Below are 26937 nucleotides of genomic sequence, written 5' to 3'. Positions count from 1 at the left end.
CTCCTATTTAGCTAGGCAGGCCCTTGACCCTCAGATCCACATAAAAGTGCTCCAGTCTACCTTCCCAGGCTCATTTTATAAGAGTGATAAATTAATCCTTCTAAAGCCCAAAGCTGGTTGAATGTGCTATCATGGTATTCAGAAAGCTTCAGTAGCTCCCCATTGCCTCTACGTCCAAATACAAATTCCCCTGTTTCATTTTACTTCCCCACACTCCACCTTCCCCAATACACCCAGACTAAGTTTTAGTCAAACTATCCTTCCCTACTCTTTAAAGGACGTCTATCTCTCTGCTCTTTTCCTCAGGTTTTCTCCTGTGCCCCTCACCCACACCTTAGAGAATCATAGAGTCCTAGTTTTAAAGCTAGAAAGGATCCCAAAGGTCAATAAGTTCAATCCTTTCATTTTTCAGATGAGGAAACTGATGCACAGAGAAGCTGAGTGATTTGCCTAGGGTTGAACAGCTTCTAAGTGTGAAAGAGAGGATTTAAATCCATGTTTCTGAAACTGAATCCATTGCTCTACCCACTACACTACCCTGCCTTAGCTACTCACAAAGCAACCCTGTTTGTTAATGCCCTCACTCTTTTCGTTTCACAAGATTTGTGTGTGTGTGTGTGTGTGTGTGTGTGTTTACAGAATGTCAATTGTGTCTTCCTTTCTAGGAATGCCTATCTTCCATGTTTATCATATATACATACATACATACATATATATATATATATATATATATATATATGTAGTCTATTCCATTTTACTTTCTTCTCCCTTTTACTTTCATAACCCCAGTGTAATTGATGCTTAAGAAATGCTTAGTTGGCCTAGGAGATTGGCTCCGGACAATACTATCCCCATCCATAGGAAGAAAAACAAAACAAAATAAAACAAAACAAAGCAAAACCAAAAACCCCTAGAGAATCTGAATGAACACTACATTCACTTTTTAAAATTTTCTTTTAGGGATTTCTTTCCTATCCCATGGTTTTCTTTCTTTTCTCTTAATCCTAATTCCTCATACAGAAAATGACTAATCTGAGAACATGCTAAGCATGTGCAACTGTTTGCCACTGAGGGGAGGGGGGTGGGAAGAGAGGGTGGAAGGAAATTATATAACTGAAACTATGCATATGCATGTGAATGAATGTTGAAAAACTTTCATGACATGTAAGTGGAAAAATAAAATAAAAGTTCAATTGAAAACAAAAGAAATGCTTAGTTGGTTGATTTAAAAATTTCTTCTAAGTGCTTACTAAATATTAGTTGGCTTGTACTGAATGTATACAGTGAACCCAAAGGCAGTTTGGTTATGCTTTACGGAACTTACATCTATCTCCAGAGCTTTTAAGAGCTCATAGTCACCTCCCCAGGATGATGAGGCACGAGAGGAAGATTTTTGGAGGACTATGTTCTAGCATTTCATTTTTCTTTAATAAGTATCTAATCCTATTTATTGAAGTGATCCTACTCACCACAATTCCTATAATGAGATTTAAGATTTGCAAAGTGTTTTATATTTGTTATCTTTTTTGAATCTTACAGCAACCCTCAACTTTCTTTATCCCTATAATACAGATAAGGAAACTGAGGCAAAGATAGGTTGTGACTTTCTCAATGTCATATAGCTATGAATATTTAAAGCAGAATTTGTATACTTAGGTCTTTCTGACTTCTCAAAATGTGATTAGGGGATTCTCAAATCCTTTCAAAGGGTCTCTGAGGTCAAAACTATTTTTCTAATAATACATATAATTCATGATAATGTTTTAAATTCTAATGTAGTAGATGTGACTAGATAGAATTTTGATTATATATCAAAAGCTATTTATGGGGCAGCTAGGTGGCACAGTGGATAGAGCATCGGCCCTGGAGTCAAGAGGACCTGAGTACAAATCCAGCCTCAGACATTTAATAATTACCTAGCTGTGTGGCCTTGGGCAAGTTACTTAACCCCATTGCCTTGCAAAAACCTAAAAAACAAAAAAGCTATTTAGGAGGATGCTCAGTAAAACTGTAAAGGGGTGGTGAGACCCAAAAGTTTGAGAATTACTGCCCTATGTCATTGCTCAAGGTACCATGTTTTCCTCTGTGTAGGTGTTTGACTCATGAGGAACCTGCCCGTGCATGACATTTCTTGCTTAGTGACTCTTATTCATATGATCCTTGTTTGTTGTTGCCCAATCATTCCTGTTGTGCCCAATTCTTCATGACCCTATTTGGGGCTCTCTTGGCAAAGATATTGGAGTGGTTTGGCCATTTCCTTCTCCAGTTCACTTTCTAGATGAGGAAACTGAGGTGAAGTGAGGTGAAGTAACTTGCAAGAGCCCCACAACTGGTAAAACGCATGAAGATGAGTCTTCCTGATTCCAAGCCTAGTGCTCTATCCACGATGGTCCCACTTGGCTTCCCCAACCATCTAATGGGGGAAGACAAGATACAAAAGTAAGCTGACAGGGAAGTGGGGAAGAGGGAGAGGAAAGGGAAGGTGTCTATGTTCATTCAACATTTATTCAACATCTATTATTAAGTACCTACTCTGTGCCAGACCCTGTTCTAGGCAATGGAGATAAAAAGAAAGATCAGTCGTCTTGACTTTCAAGGACTTGGGTGGAAACAACATATATACATTAAAGTCAATGTAAAATGTAGGCAAAATAGGTACCAAGTAATTTCCAGGGAGGAGGAGGGGGAAAGTTGGATTCAGGTGATCTTGATGAGAACCTGGGATTCCAAGAGGAGATATGGAGGGAGGGCATGAAGGAAGGTGGGGGGGGGACCTAGGCAAAGGTTCAGAGGTGGGAAATTTGGGTATGGAAGGCGGGGTAATGAAAAACCTGCTTAGAATGTAAATTATGTATAGAAGAGTGAAAGGCAAAAAGGTTTTTCATTCCATTAGGCAGAATGCAAAGGGCTTAAAATGGTGGAGAATTTTCTATCTGATCCCAAGGCAGGAGGGTCCCTCCTGAGCCCAGGAGTGTCATGATCAGATCTACAATGGGCTTTGGCATGAGAAATGGATTGGAGAGCAAAGAGAGCAGGTGCTTATCTCAGGTGTCAGCTTGCTCCCTCCTTACTGGTTGAAGGTTTTTCTTTTCTTATTTCAGTCACTCCAAGGGAAGCTCTTTTTGGCCAGCGGGTCCCAGGTTTTCTCTCTTCCCTGCTATCCAGGATTATGAGATCAGAGATTTAGACCTAGAATGCTGATTATTCCCCAGAAACACTCTCCGTGGGACTTGGAGGAGTGGTCTGGCTAGTCCAGTTCCATCCCATCATTTTACAGATGAGGAAAGCTGAGGCACTAAGAAACTCGAGTGACTTGCTATTGGGTTTGAGCCAGTTTGGCTCATCTGCAACCCAGATCATCCCTCTTCATACACATCTGCTATACCCAGAAAGAGAACAGGCTAGCTAGTCCAGTTGAGGAAACTGAGGCTGGAGAGAACACTTTCTCCAGTCACTAACACTCAAAGAATTCTCCCTGAAGCCATGGGAATGGGAAGGAAGGGCTTGGGTTTTAGCAGAGGATCAGGCGTCAGTGCAGAGGAGCTGGTTAAGAATTAACCTATATTGGTGATTGGAGGCAAGAAAAGGGGGCTATTTAAAAATCAAACCAAATGCTGAACTGTAGAGATTTCTAGAAGGAAGTCCCTGGCCACTTTAAGGAAGATTCGACCAGAAAAATGTCCTGGCAGGTTCCCCCAATAGGAGGCTGTCCTGTTCTTGGAGGGTCCCAGGCTCCCCTGAAGGAAGTTTGAGGATCATAACATTTCCAAGAGAGGCGGCCCTGCATGTGATTCACCTTCCAAAAGAGACCTTTGTCCACTTCCCCAGCTCAGGAGGTTTCCATAATCTGAGCTCTGGACTGTGTCCATTGAGGAAAGAAGAAAGGAGAGAGAGGCTGGAAGAATCCGGGAGAGGAGGAAAGGATGGGGGGCGGGGGAGACAGAATCTCTGGGGAAGGAGGGAGAGAAAAGGTCAAAGCCAGCAGAACAGAGGGAAGACACGAAGAAGGGGGGGGGAGGGAGAGAGGGAAATAGAAGGAAAGAGGAAGGAAGAAAAAGGGGAGATCGAGAGAAAAGAGAGAAGAAAAAGACAGAAGGATGAGGGGGAGAAAGGGGGAAAGGGGGAGGCAGGAAGAATCCAGGAGAGGAGGGGGAAAGGGAGGGAAGGAGTGGGGCGGGGAGAGTAAGAAACCGGGGAAGGAAGAAGAAAGAGCGGGACAGGGAAGAAAGGAAGAAGGGGAGGAAAGGAGAGAGGGAAATAGAAGGAAAGAGGAAGGCAGGAAGAGGGGAGATCGAGAGGAAAGAGGGAAGAGAGGAAAGACAAAGGGGAAGAGGCAGGGAGAATCCAGCAGAGGAGGGCAAAGGGAAGAAGTCAGAGGGGAAGGGAAGGAGAAAAAAGATCTAAGAGAGGGACGAGGGAAGAAAGGAAGAAGGGGAGGAAAAGAGAGAGGGACAGGGGGAGGAGAGGGGAGAGGGAAATAGAAGGAGAGGAAGGAAGGCAGGAAAAGGGGAGAACTAGAGGAAAGAGGGAAGAAACGGGGAAAGAAAGAGATAACGGGAGCGAAGGGAAGAAGGAAATTTAGAGAGAAGAGGAAAGAGCAGGCGAGTAGGAAGAGGAAACGGGGACCCGCCGGTGGGGAGGGGCCCCGGCCGTCCGGAGTGGCTCCGGCCATCCCGGGCCCCTGAGTCGGAGTGGGGAGGAGGGAAGGAGGGAAGGAGGAGGGAAGGAGGAGGGAAGGAGGAGGGAAGGAGGAGGGAAGGAGGAGGGAAGGAGGAGGGAAGGAGGAGGGAAGGAGGAGAAAAAGCCAGGGGAGGAGAAGGGAGGCAGAGGAGGCGGGGCGGGGCCGCGGGTCCTCTTCTGCTGGCTGAGGCGGCTCGGACGGCGCCCGCCCTGCGCTGGCTGCCCGGACTCCGGACCGGGTAAGTCCTCCCCGGTGCGGGCCGCTTAGCCCTGGCACTGCCCCTGCCCCCCAGCCCTGCATGGGGGGGGGCGGGGTGGAGGGAAGAAGAGGAGATGCTCAGGGTGGCTCGGTGTCCCCCTGGCCCTCCCTAGCTGCAGGGGAGGGCTGCAAAATGGGACCCCACCTAGGACCTCCCCGAGCCCCCCCCCCGCCCCGGTGACTAGGGTACTGGCCAAGCTACTCTGAGGCAGGGGGAGGCTGGGGGGAGGGGGGAGTGCTGGCCTCAGTGACCTGATCTGGAAAGTGGAGCTGGGGAGCCCTCCCTTCCCTCCCTGCCCCCCAATCCCCCCCTTCTCCCTAACCCCCCTCCTCTCTCTTGAGCTCCCGGACAAGCAGCTCTCCCTCTTCTAGCTCTGCGGTACCCTAGGAGATCAAGTTAATCTGCTTTCCCCTCCTCCCCCTCCAGGAACTCCTGGGGCCTCCAGGGTTCCAGACTGTGTTCCCTCCTTTCCTGAGCCTGTCACCTGCTCAAAGACCCCCCTCCCCATGGCCCATTGCCCATCAGGTGGGTTTCCAGGGGGAGGAGCTGCCTCCACCACCTGCTGACTCTGGGTCAGTCCAGTCCAGCCAGCCCGGCCCAGTCCTGTGGCCAGCAATCTCCCAGACCTTCCAGACTTCCAGAATGGTTGATCTGGGGGGAATGGAATGAAAATCTCTGTTCATTAAGTATTTGTTCATTTGGCTGCGGGACGTGACAGAGGATCCCTACAGCCTGGAGGCTGGAGCAAGGAAGCTTATGTTCTAATGACACGGATTAGAGAAGTGCAGGACTGGAAGCGGTCTTCTGTGGTCCAGGGGACCTTAGGACATGAAACATCAGAAGTGCCAGGGCCTGGAGAACAGGCACTGTCAGATGGGGCGGGGAGAACAGAATGTCAGAGCTGGGAAACACCTTAGAACATATAATGTTAGAGCTGGGAGGGGCCTCAGAGGAACAGGGGATGTCAGCGTTGAGAGGAACCTTAGAACAGAGAATATCAGAGCTGAGAAGGCCCTTAAGACGTAAGGTCAGAGTTGGAAGGAGCATCCGGAAAGGATTTGGGACACAGATTTATAGAAGTAGGAAAAGCTTAGACTAGAGAAAGTTGGAATTGGAATTCACCTTACAGAGAATATCCTTCAACTTCCTCATTTTATAGAGGAAGCATCTAGGCCTGAAGAAGTTTGCTGCCCAGGATCAGCCAACACAGCTGGGGCTCAGATCCTCTGGGGATCCTGCTTCTCTCTGTCTTTATCTCCCGAACCTTCTCCATCCTCATCCCTTCCAAGGTCAAGCTTTCCCTGAAAGTATCACAGGAATATCCACAAACCCTACGGAACAGTAGCTCCGAGCAGGAAGAACCCTGGCCTGGAGGGCCGACCAGTCTACATTACTGCTCTCTGGGAAGAGGCAAAGCATTGATGGCCCCTCTCTGGGCCTTCGTCTGTAGACAGAAAGCATCACTGATGTTGGCTGATCAATCGATTATCTCATTAGATTCTTGCATCATCCCTCCGAGGGCGAGTACTGTTAGAAGGGAATAATAACAGCCCGTTCCTCGCCAGGGCTGTTTTGGGGATTAAGGGAGACTCAGTTTGTACAGTACAGTGTCCGACCCATAGAAGGTGCTGTAGAAACGCTGTTGGGGCTGTTATTCTTATTGCAACCATTATCATTATTACCTACATCCAAAGTTTATTATGAGGGTCGAATGTGATCGTTTCTAGGGTCCAGTATCTGCGACAGAGTTGGCACAATGGAAATGCTAGCTAGTATTGCTTTTACCACTGCTATTATTACTGTTAACAACATCTGCTATTGCTACCTGCAACCACTACTACCAACTACCACCACCACTACTACCACCACCACTACTACCTCTACTACTACTACCACTACTACTACGACCCTACCACCATTACTACTACTACTACCACTACTGCTATTACTACAACTATTACTATTACTACTACCACCACCACCGCCACCACTATTACTACTACTTCGGCTACTAACAACTACTATTACTACTAATTACCCACAGCAACACCATTACTACTCCTACTAATTACTACTACTACTACTACTACTACTACTACTACTACTACTACTACTACTACTACCACCACTACCACTACCACTACTACTTCTACTTCTACTACTACTACTACTGCTTCAGGAATTATCACTGGAAAGTGAAGTTCAAAAGTCATATCCATTGGAGTTATCAGAGGCAAACTTTGAATTCAGGTCTTCTTGCTTTCTACTCTATTACTGAGGAGGCTTTGAGGGCCTTGGTTGAAGTTTCCACTAGAAATGCGTGAGGGCGTGTACATCCTTCTCTCCTCTCCATAAAGCTGCCTCAACCCTTAAGGTCATAGGATGGGAAGATTTAGAGCTAAAAGGGAACCATGGAGGCCATCAACTTCAGCCCCCTCATTTTACAGATACTTGGATTGAACCCAGAAAGGAGAAATAGGACCACAGGACCCATGATTTAGAGTTCTCCAGTCTTATGACTGGAGAAAGTTGTCTTCTAATCAAACTGACTCTCTAGCTGTACCTGATTTATGACCCTTGGTTTCCCACATCCACACCTTTGCACTTGCTGTCCCCCCCCCCCCATTCCTGGAATGTATTGCCTTAACTCTACCCCTTAGGTTTGTTTCTTCAAGAATTACCCGAAAGTACCATCTGCTACATGAAGCCTTTTTAAATCCTCCCAATCACTTTGAATTTATTGGTATGTATTTTGCATATCTCTGCAATCCATGCTGTATAAACCCATACCTATACATACATGTGTTTTAGGTTCATGTATGTTCAATTATGTGTGCATATGTAAGCTCCCCCAAGGTAGGGACCATCTCTTTTCTGGCTTTGCAGTCCCCATACTCCTGGCACAATGCCTAGTTGGTTGATTGAACTAGAAGGGACCTAGCTGAATCCCTCCCTTTTCACACGAGGAAATTAAGGGCTAAATGTGATCATTTGCTAAGTATTCCCATTGTTGAGGATATTACAGTCAGGAACTCATAGGCTAAATATTTAGGTCTTATGGGGAAAAGTTGAGGCAACACACTGAACAGAGTGCTGCTTGGAAGACTCACCTTCCTGTTTCAGACACTGACAAGCTGGGGGAGTCACTTAATCCAATTTACCTCAATTTCCTCATCTGTCATATGAGCTGAAGAAGGGAATGATAAACTGCTCTAGGATTTTTATCAAGAAAACCCCATGAAAAGTTGGACACGATTGAAGAACAAAAAGGGCAAAACTTCCTGGTCTTTGGTTGCCCATTTGAAGATACTCTCAGGTCTTGAGCTAACAGAAATGGAAGGCTAAATGCCCTGGAGGAACAGGGATATAGGAATTCCTGATCCCCAAGGATGCCGGGCCATTCCTTCTGTTCTAATATTGTGTTGGAGGTTTTAAGATCCTTGGCTGCATTTTCCATGGGAAAGACACTAGAGTGTGCATGTCCCTCTGACCCTAGGGAGTTGTAGCTCTCAACCTGGTTAGCTACTATCAGCAGAGCTTCCGGAAGGCCCCCCAGCCAGCTTCTGCTTGGCCAGCAGGCCAGGTCTTGTGTAAAGTTGGGGTTTCACTTGATTTCCCTTGGGGAGAAAGCTGGGGGGAATGGAGACAGGACTCAGCCTGCAAAAGAGAGCAAGCTAGTGACTGGATGTTACCAAGGCATGGGGTAATATGAAGTTTTGAAAATTTTCTTTGAAAGGAGATTTGCACAACTCCATAGTCATCTGGCAACAGACAGGAAGCTCGTGGCATGAGGATGCACTGAGTAAATTTCTTTCAGAAAATCCCCACACCATCACAAGCTCACTGATCTGGAATTGAAAGGAACCACCTTGAAATCCAATAAATAATTACTATTAAGCACTTACTGTATGGCCTGTCAGCTAGCAAGTCCAGAACTGTATTAGGAGCTGGAAATACAAAGAAAAATCACAAACAACCCCTGCCCTGGAGGAGCTGCTATTCTAATGGTTGGCGCCACATCTCTAAAGATAAGGCAGATGAAAAGTGCCCTTGTGGATGGAGGGGATGAGGAGGAGGAGGAGGAGGGGTGCTTTGAATAGAATCTTAAAGGAAATCAGAGATTCTAAAAGGCCACAGAGATAAAGAAGGAACTCATTTCAGGCATTATACCTGAAAAAGAATTTCTTCTATAATATCGAATACATACTTTATATTGCATTTGAATAGCGAGATATATCTATTTATCCAGATGAAGATGATGATGTTTGACCTTCCTTCTCCAAGAAGATCATGACATCAGGGAGGTGATGCCATGACGTATAATTGGATTGGATTTGAGTAGGAGAGGTGCTGTTCAAAGTCTGGTGATCTACAGAGAGAGATATCTCTCTATAACTATAGCTATTGTTTTAGATATCTATATTGTTAGAAATCTCTAGAGTTATAGATATCTAAATGTAAATATAACACCTACAGTGAAGAGTAAAACCACCTCCTGACACAGTCATTCCACTTTGGAACAACTCTACTGGCTAGGAAAATTTTCCTTAACCCAAACCTAAATGTAGATTGATTAGAAAAGCAAAAAAGGGAATGGGCAACTGGATGGGGGCAGTGGATAGAGCATCAGTCCCTTTTAAAGAATTTTTATTTATTTAAGGCAATGGGGTTAAGTGACTTGCCCAGGGTCACACAGCTAGGCAATTATTAAGTGTTTGAGACCAGATGTGAACTCAGATCCTTCTGACTCTATCGACCTAACTGCTGCCCCCTAGAGCACCAGTCCTGAGTTCAAATTCAGTCTCAGACACTTACTAGCAATGTGACCCAGGACAAGTCACTTAACCGTTTGCCCAAGTTCCTCAACTGTAAAATGAATTGGAGAAGAAAATGGCAGACCACTTCAGCACCTTTGCCAGGAAAACCCCAGATGGGATCATGGAGGGTCGGACCTGACTGACCAACAACAGAAAGGAAAGACTAGACTTTGGGAGACCAGTTAATCAATGAATATTGCTAAGTACTTACTGAGTGCCCTTTTAGTTTAGTGCCACAAAGACCAATTATAGGCTATTTTAACACAGAATGGATTGAAATGAATTGTTGGCTATGTGAGCAGAAAGGAGATGAATTCAAGAGAGGTTGTGGATATAATTTGTAACCTCCTTGAGGTCAAAGACTATTTAATTTTTGTCTTTGTAATTTTATACCTAGCAGAGTCCCTGACACATAATAGGCACTTAAATGTTTGGTTGAATTTAATTTAAGATTAAATTTAATTAAAGAACTTAATTCAAAGAGATATTGTAGAGGTTTTTGAAACTGACTGGTCATAAGGGCAAGATGATGACCACATGTTATGAACCCGGGTGTCTGAAAGAATGATCATTAATAGCCTTCACAAAAATAGAAAAGTCCAGAGGAAAGACAGATGTTCCATTTTGAATGTTGGAGACGCCAATGGGACATCCAGGGAGGAGTGGATAAATGAACAAATGAATGAATGTGAGTTAAAAAGCATCAATTAAGTGCTTACAATGACCCAAACGCTATTCTAGATACTCAGGATACAAACAAATTCAAAAGCAAGTAGTCGATTATGGCCTGACTAGAACTCAGGAAAAATATTAGGATTGGACATGGAGTTGGTCATTGAACCTATGAGAGCTGATGAGATCAGCAAGAGAGAAGGTGAAAGAGAAAAGAGAGAAGAGAGCCCAGGACAGCACTCATCCTAAGCAAAATGGGAAGAAAATAAAGAACAACACAGAAGATGGAAAAGGAAGAGACCAACAGATAGGAGAATTAGAAGATTGTCATCCAAGTCAAGGGAGGAAAGGATGGTCAACAGTGACAAAAGGCCAAGGAAGGATTGTACTATTCAATCATGTTAGACTCTTGGTGACCCCATTTGGGTTTTTTGGAAAAGATACCAAAGTGGTTTGTTATTTCTTTCTCAAGTTCATTTCACAAATGAGGTAAATAGTGTTAAGTGACTTGTCATACAGCTAGGAATTGTCAAGACTCAGGTCTGCCTGACTTCAGTCTTGGGCATTCCATTCATTGTGCCACCTAGATGCCCATCAAGGACTGAGGAAAAGATCATTGAATTAAGTAATTAAGAGGTTATTGGTTGTTGACAGTGATTAAATAGGGTAGCTACATGGCACATTGGATGGAGCACTAGGCCTGGAATCAGAAGAACCTGAGTTCAAATCTGTTTTCAGATACTGGACACTAATTGTGTGATTTGGGCAAGTCACTTAACCTTGATAGCCTCACATCCAGAACTCTTTCCAGTCATCCTGATTCATATCTGACCACTGGAGGACAAAGTGAGGTTGGTGACATAGCAAACCACCCCATCACTCAAATCCAATTCTCCTGCATATCATGGCATCACTTTCCTGAGGGTATAGTCTTCATTGAGGTCAATGGACAAACATCATTAAGTAGTGATAGATTTGGAAACCATAAAGCAACAAAAAAAAATAAAGATTATATGACAAAAAAGTTAATAAAATATGTTAATTTATCTAATCCTCACAATCCTATGTGCTAGATGCTAGTATTACAGTACATTTTACAATTGAAGAAACTGAGTCAGAAAGAGGTTAAAGTGACCTGCCCACAGTCATACAGCTTGTAAATGTCTGAGACTGGATTTGAACTCATGTTTTCCTGACACTAAGTTCACCAAGCATCCATTAACACCACTGGTCATGATATGGAAGTAAGAGCTTTAGCAGATTGTTCTAGAGATATTTCTAAAAAACTTTCTAAACTAGAAATAGTTTAACAATAAAAGAAAACTAAGATATATTAGGGCTTCCAGCAGTGAACTCAGTGCTTCTGTAATGACAATATACCTTTCTTTCATTTATTCTAAGTCATCCAAAATCCTTCTCACTGATACATTCAAGAAGCTGAGGCTAATGGGGCTGAGGGGGGGATGTTAAGTGAAATGATCTATGCCCAGACAAGATGTATGCAAGATAAACTGGAACTAATCAACAGAGGGAAGGCATCAGTATTAAGAGGGGCAGGTGACATGATTATACCCACACCTTAGGAACATCAGTTAGCTGGTTGAGTTTAACTAATCTGTCATCTCAAAAGTCATGGCAATAATCCAGATGTGAGGTGAGGAGGATCGGAATGGGGGGGGCTTTAGAGTGAACCTCAAAGGCGGAGAAGTTGCTTAAGGTGGCAGTAGAGGGAGGGTCAGGAGGTGATCCTCCTGTTCCCCTCTCCCATCAGTCCTTGGTCTGCTGCCATCATTTTTCCATGTCTGAAGCTGAATCTGACTCTCCCTTCTTGTACTTCCCATTCAGTCAAATTAGCCAGGTTTCTGTACCCCATTCTTCTTGCCTCTGTGACTTTATATAGGTATTTTCCACCATGTTGGGAATGTTTGCCTTCTTCATCTCCCTTTCATAGAATCTCTTGCCTTCTTTAAAGCTTAATTCAGTCATCACCTCACACAGAAGACTTTTTCATGGCCCCCTCCCCCCATTATTAGTACTCCTATTTTGAAATTATTTTGTATTTATCTGGTACTCACTGATTTGTATAAATATTGCAAACTGTCTACTTCCCTGTTCTCGCCCCAGGAGAACTGAATCTTCTTGAGGGCAGGCACTTATTTGGGGGGTCTGGCTTTGTACCCTCAACATCTAGTACAGTCTCTGGCACATAGTATTATTGAATCAAAGTTCATTGTTGAAGATGGGAGAGACAGCAATGGCCTTTTCTCTTTCCTGAAGTTTTTTGGAATTAATCTACAACTATTTCTCAAGGGATTACTATCAACCAAGTTCCATGTGCAATGTAGGCAATACAAGAACAAATCAAAAACGGTTCTTGCCCTCAAAGAGCTTACATTCTATCAGCAACTGTTTTTCATAAGGGATTTTCACGAGGACTGGACCTGTGATTTCATTGATGTAGTTCACTTGTTTTCAATCACGCCCAACTATTTGTGATCTCATTGGAGGGTTTCTTTGCAAAGAGACTGGAGTGGTTTTGTCATTTTCTTCTCCAGTTCATTCTACAGATGAGGAAAGTGAAGCAAGCAGTTTTTCTTGGCTCACACAGCTAGTCAGTATACAAGAGCAGATTTGAACTCAGATCTTCCTGATTCCAAGTCTAGCCGTCTATCAGCTGTAGCACTAATGACTGGAAAAAGATCAAGGAAAGCTTCAAGGAATAGGAGACATGATGAGGATTCTGAGACTGAGATGATTAGGAAAATGTGTGTAGGGGTGGCTAGGTGGTGCAGTGGATAGAGCAGCAGATAGAACAAATCTGACCTCAGACACTTAATAATGACCTAGCTGTGTGGTCTTAGGCAAGTCACTTAACCCCATTGCCTTAAATTTTAAAAAATGTTATTTACATCAAGAAGGAAGAGAAAGAGAAGGAGGAAGGAGGAGGAGGAGGAAGAGGAGGAGGAGGAGGAAACTAGGCATGGGAATGCCCGGGGCAGATGCCTTGAGGCAGGAGATTGAGTATTGAGTTTAGGAAAAAGCTAGTAGTCCAGTTTGTTTGAAATGCAAAATGTATAAAGAGAAGGAAAGTGAATTGAGTCTGGAAAGATAATTCAGAACCAGACTTCAGAGCCTTGAATACCAGGGTTAGAAGTAGCACAGCTGATAAAATACTAGCCTTGAGTTGGAAAACGTGAGTTTAAATCCTGCCTCAGACACTTAGTAGTTGTGTGATTCTAGACAAGTCACTAGCCTCAGTTTCCTCACCTGGAAATAATCATATCACCTACCTTGAAGGATTGTCAAATGAGATAATGTCTGTAGATTGTTTTATAATGATTGATATATTTTATAAATGCTGGCTGTTATTCCTTTTGCCCAGAGGCAATAGGGAGCCACTGCAGGTATTTTTTTGAGCAAAGAGGAGTGACCCATGCCCTAAGAAGATTATTTTGATAATTGGGTGCCGGACGGATTGGTGAGTGAAGAGACTAGAAGCAGGAAGGGCTATTAGGAAGGTATGACATTAGTCCAAGCAAGAGGTTATTCCAGTTTTAACTGGGTGAAGGAAGGGTGAGCAGAGGGAAGAGAAAAGAACATGCCTGGAGGGATAAGAAGTGTTCATTGACAAGATCTGGCAAGTGCCTGGATGAGAGGGAGAAAGTGAGCGAGGAGCTGATAGGGAGAATACTAGGATCCTCAAGAGAAGCAAGGATGTTTGGAGGAGGGGTGTCCACAGGGCAAAAGATGAGGGGTTCATTTGAGGGGCTATTTGAGGGGCTCTGGGGAAGTCAGGGAGGTGCTCAGACTTTAGGAAGTCACTGCTATATTGAAGTCTTAGTAACTACGATGGGCAATTAGGTGGTGTCAGAGTGAATAGGGTCCCAGATCTGGACTCAGGAGGACCTGGGTTCAAATCCAGTCTCAAACTCTTATTAGTGTGTATATTCAAATGGGGTCCCAGAGAGTCAAAAATGACTGAAAAATGATTTAATAACAATAAACTATACTTAACAACAATAAACTATACATTAGAAGCCTGATACAGTGGAAAGAAACCTCATTCTCCAATCAAAGGATTCAGGTTCAAATCCTGCCTGTTGTAAGTATAACATTTAATTTCCCTAGGACTCAGTTTTCTCATCTGTGAAATGAGGGAATTGGATTAGTGGTCTCCGAGGTCCGTCCAGTTAGGAACTCGAATCCTAGAGCAGAAATGCTAGAGACAACACTTAAAAACAAAGACAAATGCATTACACAAATGAACTCACTGTATCTCTTTTTCCAGATTCCGTGACAGCTGAGAAATGGATGCAGAAGACAAAGAAGTAAGTGGATTTTTATCACTAGAACTCTGATGGGAAGAGACCACAGAGGCAGGATGAGGGGGGGAAGGGGGTTCAACTAGGGAGACCTAGGTTTAAGTCCTACTGTTGAAATACCTTGGACAAGTCATTCACCTCTCAGGGTCCCCAGTCCCTCTCTAAGACCATAAGTTATAGATAAGCAGTCCAGCCAACATGGGAAAAAGGAGTTTCTGCACCTTGTGTTCCCCACATGGATTCAGGCAATAATGAGAAGGAGGAGGGAGTATAAGGAGGAGGAGAAGGAGGATATACATTCTTCCTAACAGTTTAAGGTTTTTCCAAAATGAGCATCTCTGAACATTCACAGCAGCTGGTGGTACAGTCGTTAGAGCACTGGACCTGGAACAGGAAGACCTGAGTTAAAATTCAATCTCAGATATTTACTGACTGTGTGACCCTGGGAATGTTACTTTAAATACACACATACACACATACACACTCTCTCTCTCTCTCTCTCTCTCTCTCTCTCTCTCTCTCTCTCACACACACACACACACACACACACACACACACACACACACCTCTGCCTCAGTTTCCCCCAACTGTAAAATAGAGATAATAATAATAATCTCTCAAGTTTGTGTAAGTATAAACTGAGACAATAATTGTAAAGTCCTGTCAAAGTGCCTACTACATATTAGGTATATATAATGCTTATTCCTTTCTCTCCCCCATTGAAGATAGGGGATTCGAAGCAGTATCAGCGCCATTCCACAGTTGAGGAAATAGATTGAGAGAAGGTCAAGAGACTTACCCAGTTAATAAGCATCACAACCAAACTCTCTGTTTTATTACCCCCCACACACACTTTTTTGTTAAGTCTATAAGAGGAGCAAGAAGGAAAGGGGAATCAGGGGAACTGGGTTCAAGTCTCTGCTCAGAAACACCGTAGCAGTAAAACTCCGGGCAAGTCCCTTCCAGTGAAAAGGGTGGGGAAAGAGGATGAAGTAGGACAAATGCCAGGGAAGAACATGCCAGGTGGCAAAGAGTCAGGAGGAGGGACAGATATGTTAAGACCCACAACCAGAAAAGAAGCATCTTAACAGATAGTCTCAAAGTGAATTATAAAGTGAAATTGTTTTTATTTTTGTTTTCCTGCCCCCTATTTCTATGATTCTATCAGCTTGATCAGCCCTAGTCTATATATGTTTGGTGGAGAGAGGAATCTGTTCCAGGCAAGTTCCTGCCTTTCTCCAGACCTCAGTTTCCCCATCTGTAAAATAAGGATGGTATGACTCATTGGTAAGCAGTGTGGTATAATGGAGTCAGGCTTCAAATGAGTTCAAATATAGACTGTCATTTAGTACCTATGTGAACCAGAGCAAGTGACCTGTCTCCCTGGGCCTCAGTTTCCTCATATGTAAATTGGGGGAGTTGGATTAAACCTACAGAAGGGAAGATTCCTGCCAGTCCTCTCATCCCCCAAATTTATTAGTGACACAACTAAAATCTTAGTATCCTAACTATAGAGCTGAAGTCTACAGACCCCCAAAGAGACTGATGGATGGATTTCATGAGATCTATGAACTGGGGTAGGAAAAAAAAATCTTCATTTTCACCAGCCTCCGCCTGAAATTTAGCATTTCCTCCAATTGTGAATATAAGCAATGCCATATGATTTGGAGCAGTAAATATGTTTCAGCAGATTGTCAAATGAGGCTTGTGACTTGTTCATTTGTATCATACTCTTTATGATCTCATCTGGGGTTTTGCTGGCCAAGAAAAGCCTTTCCCCTTCTCCAGCTCATTTTATAGATGAGGAAACTAAGAGTAACAGGCTTGGGTGATTTGTCCAGGATCCCACTAGGAAGTATCTCAGACCTTGAACTCAGATCCTTCTGACTCCAAGGCTGGTGTTCTATCCACTGCATTCATGAGCCATTGTAGTTGGTTAAAAAAAATGTTTGTTAGATTTAATCCATGTTTAAGATTGTATTGAAGCAGTGTCTTAGATTTTATAGCTGGGGAAAATGAGGTGCCAAAAAACTAAAGTACCTCAAGATAGGCCTTGAATGCCAGGCTTCAGATCTGGACTCCAGACACAAGGGGTTCCCCCTCCCAGACTCTTCTTACAAGGCCCCCAGGTCATGTGGGTTGGCCTGTTGAATTTGTGGTTGCCCTCTTGGACCTCACACTTCCTCCCCACCCTCTAAAAGGAAAATTTTCTATGCTTATTTAAAGATGTCCCTGATTTAGAAAAAGAAACAAGCATTCCACGTAATCTGAGCCCCAAGAGTCTGATAAGGGTCCCAGGCAGCTGTGCTCCTATTCACCAGGGAACTTGGTTCTTCCTGCCCCTCACCCCTGGTCCCCAAAGATGGCCTTCTCTCCCAACCGTGACTCTAGAAGGAAGCTTGAAAGACAGAAGCCCAGGAGAAAAAAAAAATCCCATCTGGATTGTCCTCTGAAGGGAGGAAGGGACGGGAACCTTGATGGCCAACTTTGGTAACCATCTGGGCTAAGGAGACAGGTTACATCCAGATCCTGACATCCAGCCTGGTGGTTTCCAATGAGCTCATTCCTTCCTCACCCTTCAGGTTAGATTAGAAGTTTCTGAAAAATAGCAAAACCATACCTGCTAGGTCTAAATGTGAAGACACATCAAGAGAATCCTTTTAGTCATGGGCTCCATTCCCCTTGCTCCTGAGCCTCTCAGAAAGGCTTTATTCCCATTGAGGCTTCCACTAGAAGGAAAAGATTTATAGTTTAAGACTTTAAATTCTCTTCCTTCACTCATGTGACCTTAGGCATATCACTTCCTATCTCTCAGTCTCAATTTCCCCATATGTAAAACAAGGGGATCGGTCTAGAAACACACTACAACGTTCCACTTTGAATTCATGTTCCTATGCTATCTTTTCTGTCTAGTGTAGGGAATGGCCCCAAGGTCAGGGAGGGGGAGAGAAGGAGAATCCATGAGCATGTTCAAGCCATCATTTAGATGGTCAGCTCCTGGATCACAGAGTATTGCCTTTCTTTGAGACTAAGCCTCCCCATCTCACTGGAACTGGTGGTCCCTCTCCTAACAGTGGTTGGTGCATGAGTTTTAACTTGTTCCATTCTTCCAGCCCGAGCTGGTTCAGCTCTCTTTCAGTAACCTTATAGCCCTCTGTATTGGGGGGGTTCACTTTATTGGTGCCAGACTTTTTGCATACCCCCAGTTGGCTCTAACCCATTGCAGCTCAACACTCCTGAACCTTAGCCTTAGCAGTATCAGGAATTAGAGGTGTGTGCTACCACGCCTGGCCAATCTGCCTGCATTTCTAAAAACAACCTTATTTGAACAATTCTTCGAATCAAATAATGCCTTTTTGGTGGCTGTTCTGTGCATCTTTCTGCCTCACTGCATGGGTTTTTCAATGAGAGCATTCCTTAGACATCATTGTTTAAAAAAAAAAACACAAAACCTTTTAAAACACCTCTCAATATTGATTTTATGATTAAAAAAACTGCTCTTAGTCAAAACAAGTATTTTATGGGCCCTGATCCTAATGTATCACTGTTTGAAGAAAAATATATTTTTTAAATTGAGATTTAAAAGATAGGAAGCCTACAGGAAGCTATTCTAAGTTGACAAAACTTGCAGCCTAGTGAAGGGGCAATGACTTGCCCAAAACCATTAGGAGTATAGGATGCAGAGCTGAGATGGGAGACAACTTAGAGATTTTGAATGAAAGAGTTCTTTCTACAATGTTCGTCACAAGTGGGCATCCAACTCTACTCAAAGGCCTTCAGTGAAAGAATCCACTCTCCTCCTGAGGTGGCCCACAACACTTTTTGCTGATGTTGGTAAGCCAATTTTTTTTATCATATTCAACTTTTTGTGACCCCATTTGGGAATTTTCTTAGATGATATCCTGGAGTGGTTTTACCATTTCCTTCTCCAGTTCATTTTACAGATGAAGAAAATGAGGCAAACAGGTAAAGTGTCATACAGGGTCACACAGACTCTCTGGGGCAGTTCCAACATCCAGAGGATTTTTTCCTTCAACTCAGCTTTGATCTGTCTCTCTGAAAATTCTATCGGTTGTCAAAAACCATCTTCCATATGACAACCCTTCAAATGTCAGAAGACAGTTTCCTCACCCTGACCTCTATTTCTAAAGTTACCGTCATCTCCAGGTCTTTTGGCCCAAGGGATAGAGCACCAGCCCTGGAGTCAGGAAGATCTAAACCTCAAACACTTCCTAGCTAGATGACCCTGGTCAAGTCACTTAACCCTGATTACATCATTTTCCCCCACCTGTAAATGACCTGGAGAAGGAAAAGACAAACCACACCAGTATTCCTGCCAAGAAAACCCCAAATGGGGTGACAAAGAGTCAGATATGACTCAAACAAATCAATAGCAGTTTCTCTTCTCACTAATTAACTTTCCCTCAAAGTCTCCCTCAAATCTGAGCTTCTAGAATAAAATGAACTCCCTTCCTCATCCCAGGGGAATGTAAGCTTCTTGAGGGCAAGGACTATTTTTTTTTTCCTTTTGCCTGTGAAGTCCCAGGACCTAGCACAGGGATAAGCATATAATGAATGTTTGTTGGAAGAGTCTGAACAAGAAGATGCCGTCCCATTCCAGAACAAAGACTCCGAGGAGGCAAAAGGGGGCAGGTCTATTCTAGCTCAAGAGCCCAGTTGGGAAACATCTGGATTCACACAAAGTTTAAACAAGGAGAATGGGAAAGAGGAAACATCTCCAAAGGAATTCTTTGCTTTATTATAGGGTTGTTTGGGTTTAAAAAAAAAACAGCACCCTTGGCTCTTTTACAAGAGAGTCATATTGGTCAAATTTCTGCTTCTTCTCCACCTTTCAGGAACATGACTCTGGTCTAAAAGGAAGTCGACACGTGCCTGTTTCCTTAGAATTCTGTGTGATTTTTTTGTCATCTCCACCCCCCCCCCCATTCTCCCTTCCTCCTTTAATCCATTTCCACTTCTACCCCCAAGGAACCCACTCATTTCTTCAGAATGTGGTCACCTGTGAACCGTGACCCACAGCTTTTCCTGTAGACAGCTAGCTCATGGGGTTTGGGGATCAGTGAGCAGCATCCTTGCCCCCTCACCCCGGGCATTTTATGATTGGACTTCAGAGTCTAGTCCTTTGCTTATAACCAGCCAAACCACAAGGGCAGGTTGGGGCTTCCTGTCGCCTGGTCTCTATAAAACCCCTTGGTCTTAATAAGAAACCAAGAGAAACTCCTTCAATCCTTGAGCTCTGGGGTGCACTCAGTCTCTTTCCTACCTCCTCTCTCTTGACTTTTGACCTGCCCATCTAGGGCATAGCCCAGCTCCAATACACACGTGTCTCTGTCTCTGTCTCTCTGCCTCCATCTCTTTCTCTCTGTCTCTCTGTCTCTCCCTCTTTCTCTCTCAAAATTGGGGTGGGTAACCCAGATTGATACTCGTCTTTCCTCTCCCCACACTTTCCCAGGACGGCTCCACCAGAGCCATGTCCAGATTCCTGAGGCACTTCACAGTGGTGGGCGATGACCACTACAAATGGAATACCAGATATAAGAGATGGGACAATGAGGATGACGAGGAGGAGCAACCACAGGTGCCAACAGCACCTGTGCCAGCCCCTGTGCCAGCACCTGTCACTCCTGGGACTGAGAGCAGCACCACCGATGTTCCAGAGGAGGTTGTCACCCCTCCAAAGGCTCCCCCGGACTTTAGGACTACAATGAGAAAGCTTTTCAGTTCCCATAGATTTCAGGTAGGTGCCACTGAGAGCTGAACCAGGGGGAAGGAGGGGGAAAGGTCTTGCCCTGTCTGCTTCTCAAGCGTCAACAAAGCAGAGACAATAAAACCTTCCCCCCTTATCTTGCAAGGTTATTGAAACTGGTGGATTAGAAGATAGCTGAATTTAAAAAAAAACTTCAGAGAATTCAAAGGTCATCTTAGTCAAATATCTTTATTAATAGCATCATAATTATAATAATTGTTATTTTTTTAAAAAGAGAAAATAAATACTGCCTCTTCTGTCCAATGGTCATGTTTTGTCTTTAGAATTGGAATTCCAGAACTGGAAAGAACCTTAAAATAGAGCATGTCAGAACTAGGAGGGGCCTTAGAATAGGGGATGTCAGAGCTGGGAGGGGCCTTAGAATTGGGGATGTCAGAGCTGGGAGGGACCTTAGAACACAGAATATCAGAAAGGGGAGGGTCTTAGGGAATATCAGAGCTCAGAGAGGCTTTAGAATAGTCTGAATAAATGTCAAGACTAAATATCTGAGCTGGGAGACCCCTAGAACGATCCCCCTCATTTGGTAAATGACAAAAGGAGAGACATGGAAGAGGCAGTGGTGAATAAGGGCCTTAGATAGGGACTAGGAAGTGGAACCAATTCATTTGCTCCACCAGCAGCCTGTTGTGGGACCTTGAGCAGTTCTTTGCCCTCTCTGAATCTTCCTTTTCCTTCTTATGTTTGATCCTTGTCTGTGGCTAGAAGTCAATCAGGGAGCATGTCCCGGGAGCTTCTCAGCATCCCTGTTGGATGCAGTCTTTTCTGTGAGGCTAAGGAACCATGAAGTAACTGTCAGGATCAATTTGTGAACAGTTATTTTTGTGGTCTGTCTCATAGGCCCCTAGGCTAGAAATAGGAATGAACCCAATTCCCCAGATTGGGCAGATGTCATTCACTGTACCTGGGAGTGGAAAGCAGCCTTCTGTCATGATCATTGGAGCTCTTCACATGTTTCCTCCATCCTGAAGCTTAGAGAGAGAGAGAGAGAGAGAGATAAAGCCGACCAAGAATCCAGTTCCAATCCTGGTCCCCCATCCCTCCTGTGGCTGGAACAGAGAACCACAATATTAACTTGGAAGGGGGATCCCATCCCAGCCATCTCCATCAGTGTGAGTCATGGGTTCAACCAACCAATGGCCCTGCATTTGGCTAAGAGGGCTCCCCCTTCCCCAGGGGCCTTGGATCATGGGGCTTCATTCCCCAAACCTGGCCAGACCCTGGACTCAGCTACCCCATCCAAGATGACCCTGAGTAGGCCTTGGAGAGAGGGCCAAGGGAAGTGAAGTCACCAAACAAGTGCAAAATAAGATGGGAGTTTTGCCAGCTTTTTGCATCCATTCTCTCATTCAGTCACAGTATCCAGGTAGTCCTCTACTAGGCACCCTGGGGAACCAGGAGAGAAGGAGAAGGGAGAATAGGAGTGGGAAAAATCCTTGATCTTTAGGCAGGAAAAACTGGATTCAGATCCCATCCCTGAGGGTTTTTTAATTAAGTGAGTCTGGACAGATTCCAAACCTTCCTGGCATCAGTTTTTTGATGTGTAAAAGGAAGCTAGACTGAGGCAGGGGATGGGAGGGAGAGAAAAGAGAGGGAGTGTGAGAGAGATGTAACAGTCAGAGACACACAAAAACAGGAGGATGGGGAGAGAAAGAGGGGGAGGGAAAGAAAGAAGGGGAGAGACAGACAGAGACAGACAGAGAGAAAAGAAGAAGAAGAAGAAGAAGAAGAAGAAGAAGAAGAAGAAGAAGAAGAAGAAGAAGAAAGGGAGTAAGAGAAGGAAGGAGAAAAGGAGGGAGGGAAAAAGAAGTGGGGGAAAGAGTCAGAGACATACACAGAGGGAAGACAAAGAGAGAGGAATGGGAGGAAAAGAAAGTGAGAACGAGAGAGTGAGAGAGAGAAGGAGGGAGGGAGGGAGAGAGAGAAGTAGGGGAGAGAGACCAAGGCACATAGAGAGACAGAGAGGGAGACAGAGAGAGAGAAAGATAATGAGGGAGGGGGAGAGAAGTAGGGGAGAGAGAAACAGAGGCACAGAGACAGAAAAGGAAGATGGAGAGAGATAGAGGGAGAGGGAGGGAGAGCAGGAGAGAGGAAGGGAAAGAGAGAGGGAAACTGAAGGAGACAGAGAGGGATGGATGGAAGGAGAGAGCAAGCTTGTAATTATTAAGTGTTTACAATGGGTCAGACATTGTGCTAGGTGGTGGGGTTAAAAACCTTAACATACAAGGCAGTGACTACTCTCAAAAAGTTTTTCTTCTAATGGAGTCAGACAGTACATGATGAGCTGGGAAGGGGCTCGGGAAGATTCTGAGAGGTAGAGAAGTCTCCAAAATGCAGAGAAGACCTGGAGCTCTCAATCCACAATCTATGATTCTAGGACCTGGTTCTATATGACTCTAAGGTTTTCAAAGCTCTATCCTCACAACTATCCTGTAAAGTAGGTAGTGATCCTTACGCCCATTTTACAGATTAGAAAACTGAGGCACAGAGCAGCATAAGTCACAAAACTAGCACTTGTGAAGGGCAGGATTTGAACACAAGCCTTTTATGATTCCAAGTCCAACACACTTTCTTCTCCTCCATGCCACCTCAGTTTCCTCACCAGTTCCATCTCAAAATTTTAAGAGACCTCAGCTGCCATCTCATCCCATCTATGTCTCACTCTAACCCACCCAGCAAATGGTTACCCAGGCTTGACTGGAAAACCTCTCATGAGGGGGAATCTCCCATCTCCACCTCCCACTTTCTTCAGTCCAGCTTCAAATGGCATCACCTCAAAGCATTTCCCCATTCTAGTTGCCAAGTCCTGTCCTCACTGTCTCCTCTGCCTACAGATACTGAACATGGATGGCATTCCTGTATGGTGTTCAGTAGGTGGAAGATGGGGAGCTAGAGGCCGCAAGGAGCTTTGGTGGCAAAGGGATGGCGAGAGATGGGCTGGAAGCTAACTGACAGATTGCAGAGAATGTTGGACTTTGGGAGAGGGAGACTTGAGTTCAAATCCAGCCCCAGACACTTCCTAGATGAGTGTGACCCTGAGCAAGTCACTTCACCTCTGTCTGCCTCAGTTTCCTCATCTGTGAGGTGGGAATAACAGCAGCATCTCCCTAGCAGAGTTGTTGTGAGGAACAATGAGATAATCTTTGTAAGGTGCTTAGCCTCGTGGCTGACACCTAGAGGGATTCTATAAATCCTTATTCCTTTCCCCTCCCTCCACATGGGGATCTGCAGGCAGAAGTGAGGTAAGGCTTGCTGAGGACCGGGCAGATGTGAGCAGACAATAGAGCAAAGAGCCAGTGGAGACAGAGGGATGGAAGATGTTAGAGAAGGGCTCATGGAGCGGGGTGGTTGGAGAGGGTGAGAGGGCTGAGTCTGGGAGAGATCAGAGCAGGAGGGGCTCAGCATGAAGCAGAGGAACCACAGAAACCTCCCTGGCCAAAGGAGGCCTTTGCTTGAAGTCCTAGTGGCTGTTAGTGGCCCAGCTGTTGATGGCAGCTCCCAGCACCGCAGTGGGGTGGCTCCTTTCTCCACAGGCCCCTAGAGTGAGACCTCACAGAGAGTCTGCCACCTCCAAAGCTCTCCTGCCCCAGACTCTTTTTTTTCTTTCTTAGGCTTTTTTTTAATTAAAAAAGAGTAATTCGGTGCTCATCAACAAAACAAAGCCCAAATGACTCAAACTATAAATTGAGATTGTTTGAAAATCACCTATAAAAGGAGGCTTATTCACATGATCAAAATATTGTCAACAAATTTTGCTTCACTCCGTTTCCCTTCTGATTTCTTTTCTTTCTGTGAAAATGTTTTTTCCCTTTGGACTGAATTGTTATTATTCTTTTGTCATCTTTTTATTTCCAGAAGACACTTCTGTGTTTGATGTGTTCTGTGTTCTGATTCTGCTTTCTTCATCCTGCATTATTTCTTGTTTTTCCAAAATTTTCTGGGGAGGGAACTCCCAGGTGATAAAGTTCTCTCCATTATTGCAGTGCTGTAACTGCCACTTAGCCTGTTAGAGTTACCTGGGGCAGTGAGAGAGCCAAGTCACTTGTCCAGGGTCCCACACAGGCCAATACATAGATGAGGCATTATTTGAGCCCAAGTCTTCTTGATTCTGAGGCAGATTCTCTATCTAGGATGCCATGATAGCTCTTAAGTTTTTCTATTTTCCTTTGATTCTTCTTATTTGCCTGTAGTATAATAATATTTCATTATTTGGATACATATGATATGTATATATTTCATTTCTACTAATGTATTTCTTAGGGAATATAGATAGATGATATATTATATAAAATATGTTACATTCAAATATTTAATAAATATGAATAAAAATAAAATATAATACATAATAATTATATATACATACATCTAAATGGAGGGTTTGCATGTGTTATCTGTTTTCAGCCACACAACAACCCCATGACTAGATTCTACAGATTTAATAAAGCCCCTTTTACAGAGCCCAAAGTGGTTGTCAAAGGTGGGCTTAGATTTCAGGTTGAACCCATAAATTATTTCAAGCTCTTTAAGATTATAGATAAAGCAATGAAAAGGATCAGAATGGGATATAGTCCAAGTAGTGGGATCACAGGACCATGAAGCACGAACAGTTTGATCATTCTTTTGTTGCTTTTGGACTTCTGAACTTCTGAACTTTGGACTTCTAAAAGTTGTACCAGTTCACCTTTCCCATCAGTGTAACAGTGTGCCTGTTTTCCCACAGTTCTGCCAACATTGAGCTTTATCCTTTATTTAACTGGTTTGTCTAGTGATAGGTAGAAGTGTACCTCTGTTTTAATTCCCATCCTCTCATTATGAAGGAATGTGAACTTCTTTGTTCAATAGCTTACTGGAACAATTTGTGGGGTTATTCCCCCCATTTTTAGGATAGTCTGTTCAAATCTATTTTATGCACAGCTAGGAGGTACAGTGGCTAGAGAGCATCAGCCCCAAAGTCAGGAAGGCCTGAGTTCAAATCGGACCTCAGACACTTTCTATCTGTGTGACACTTCACAAGTCACTTCACCCTGATTACCTCAATTTCCTCAACTGTAAAATGGTCTGGGGAAAGGCAAGCCACTCCATATCTTTGACCAAAAAATTGCAAATGGCAATGCACAGAGTCATATATGACTGAACCACAACAAACAAATCTTTTAGCCCTAAGATCTCATATATGGAAGAAACTATTATGACATTTTCACCATAAAGATTAAAACAATTTCCTCTTCTTCTTTCCACAGGTTATCATCATTTGCCTGGTCATTATGGATGCTTTGTTGGTCCTCGCTGAGCTGATGTTGGACTTGAAAATCATCCAGTCTGACCAGGGGAAATATGCTGGCAAGGTAGATCACTTGGCTTATTTGTTTTTTCATTGCTTTTGTGAGCTCTCTATTATCTCACTTCATGGCCCAGGTTATCCCACAGTGTCTTACCCCAAATACTAGCATTCTGAGGATCTCTACCACATTTTAGTACTTGTGAATGGGGATTCATCTCTATGAAGAGGCTTTCTTATAAAGGGACAGCTTTGGAGATCTGAATTCAAAACCCTACCCAAGGGCAGTTAGGTGGTACAGTGAATAGAGCACTGGTCCTGGAGTCAGGAGGACCTGAGTTCAAATCTAGCCTCAAACACTTAATAACTGCCTAGCTGTTGACCTTGGGCAAGTCACTTAACCCCATTGCCATGCAAAAAAAAAAAAACTTCCCTAGGATGCTTCTTAGCTGTGTGACTGTGGACAAGTCACTGAGGTCTCTGAGAGTCAGTTTCCTCATCTATAAAATTAGGGCATTGGACTAGATAATGTGTGAGATCCTTTGAATTCTGAATCTATGATCCTAACCTCTCAGTGCTCCCCAGGCTACTATCTAGGCCTGTCTGACCCAAGATTTGAAACCACTGTTCCCCACCCTCACCCCATATGCGCCAAAAAAAGGGATGTGTTCAGAACTCTGTGAAGACACAGCACCCTGGATCAATTATGAGATCTGTTGCATGTGGAGATCCAATTCAAAGAGCTCTATCCATTTGATAGCACAGGCCCTCCCCCACCTAGCCTCCATCAAGATAGATGGATAGAACCAGTCCTCCCCACTTCTCCATATGCCTTCTCTTCCCTTCAAGGCTTCCTTGGGTGAGGATACTAATCTGAATTTACTGGCATTACTAAAAATGGTCAGTCAACAAAAACTTATCAAGCTCTTACCAATGTTAGATCCTCTTCTGAGTAAAAGCAAACAACCAAACAGCCAAAGGAAAACTCGGAGTCCCTTCCCTCCAAAAGTAACCTTTTTTAAAAATTTTATTTATTTTGAATTTTACAATTTTTCCCCTAATCTCGCTTCCCTCCCCCCACCCCCTACAGAAAGCAATTTGCCAGTCTTTACATTGTTTCCAT

The 26937-nt window shown here is 43.9% G+C and overlaps 1 protein-coding gene across 1 annotated transcript in view; it reads left to right on the top strand.

The window, feature by feature from the left end:
- Window positions 1–4836: 4836 nt before the first annotated feature.
- The window catches only part of HVCN1 (hydrogen voltage gated channel 1), a 47279-nt gene continuing 25178 nt past the window's right edge, over window positions 4837–26937 (top strand). Inside the window, exons 1-4 of the mRNA XM_074205664.1 lie at window positions 4837–4919; window positions 14718–14757; window positions 20225–20509; window positions 25777–25881. Coding sequence (XP_074061765.1) covers window positions 14737–14757; window positions 20225–20509; window positions 25777–25881 — 411 coding nt within the window. The 5' untranslated portion in view covers window positions 4837–4919; window positions 14718–14736. The remainder of the gene's footprint in view (window positions 4920–14717; window positions 14758–20224; window positions 20510–25776; window positions 25882–26937) is intronic.

This window comes from Macrotis lagotis, chromosome X, assembly GCF_037893015.1.
Source record: "Macrotis lagotis isolate mMagLag1 chromosome X, bilby.v1.9.chrom.fasta, whole genome shotgun sequence".
NCBI classification, from domain to species: domain Eukaryota; kingdom Metazoa; phylum Chordata; class Mammalia; order Peramelemorphia; family Peramelidae; genus Macrotis; species Macrotis lagotis.
This window is presented reverse-complemented; position numbering and strand designations above follow the sequence as displayed.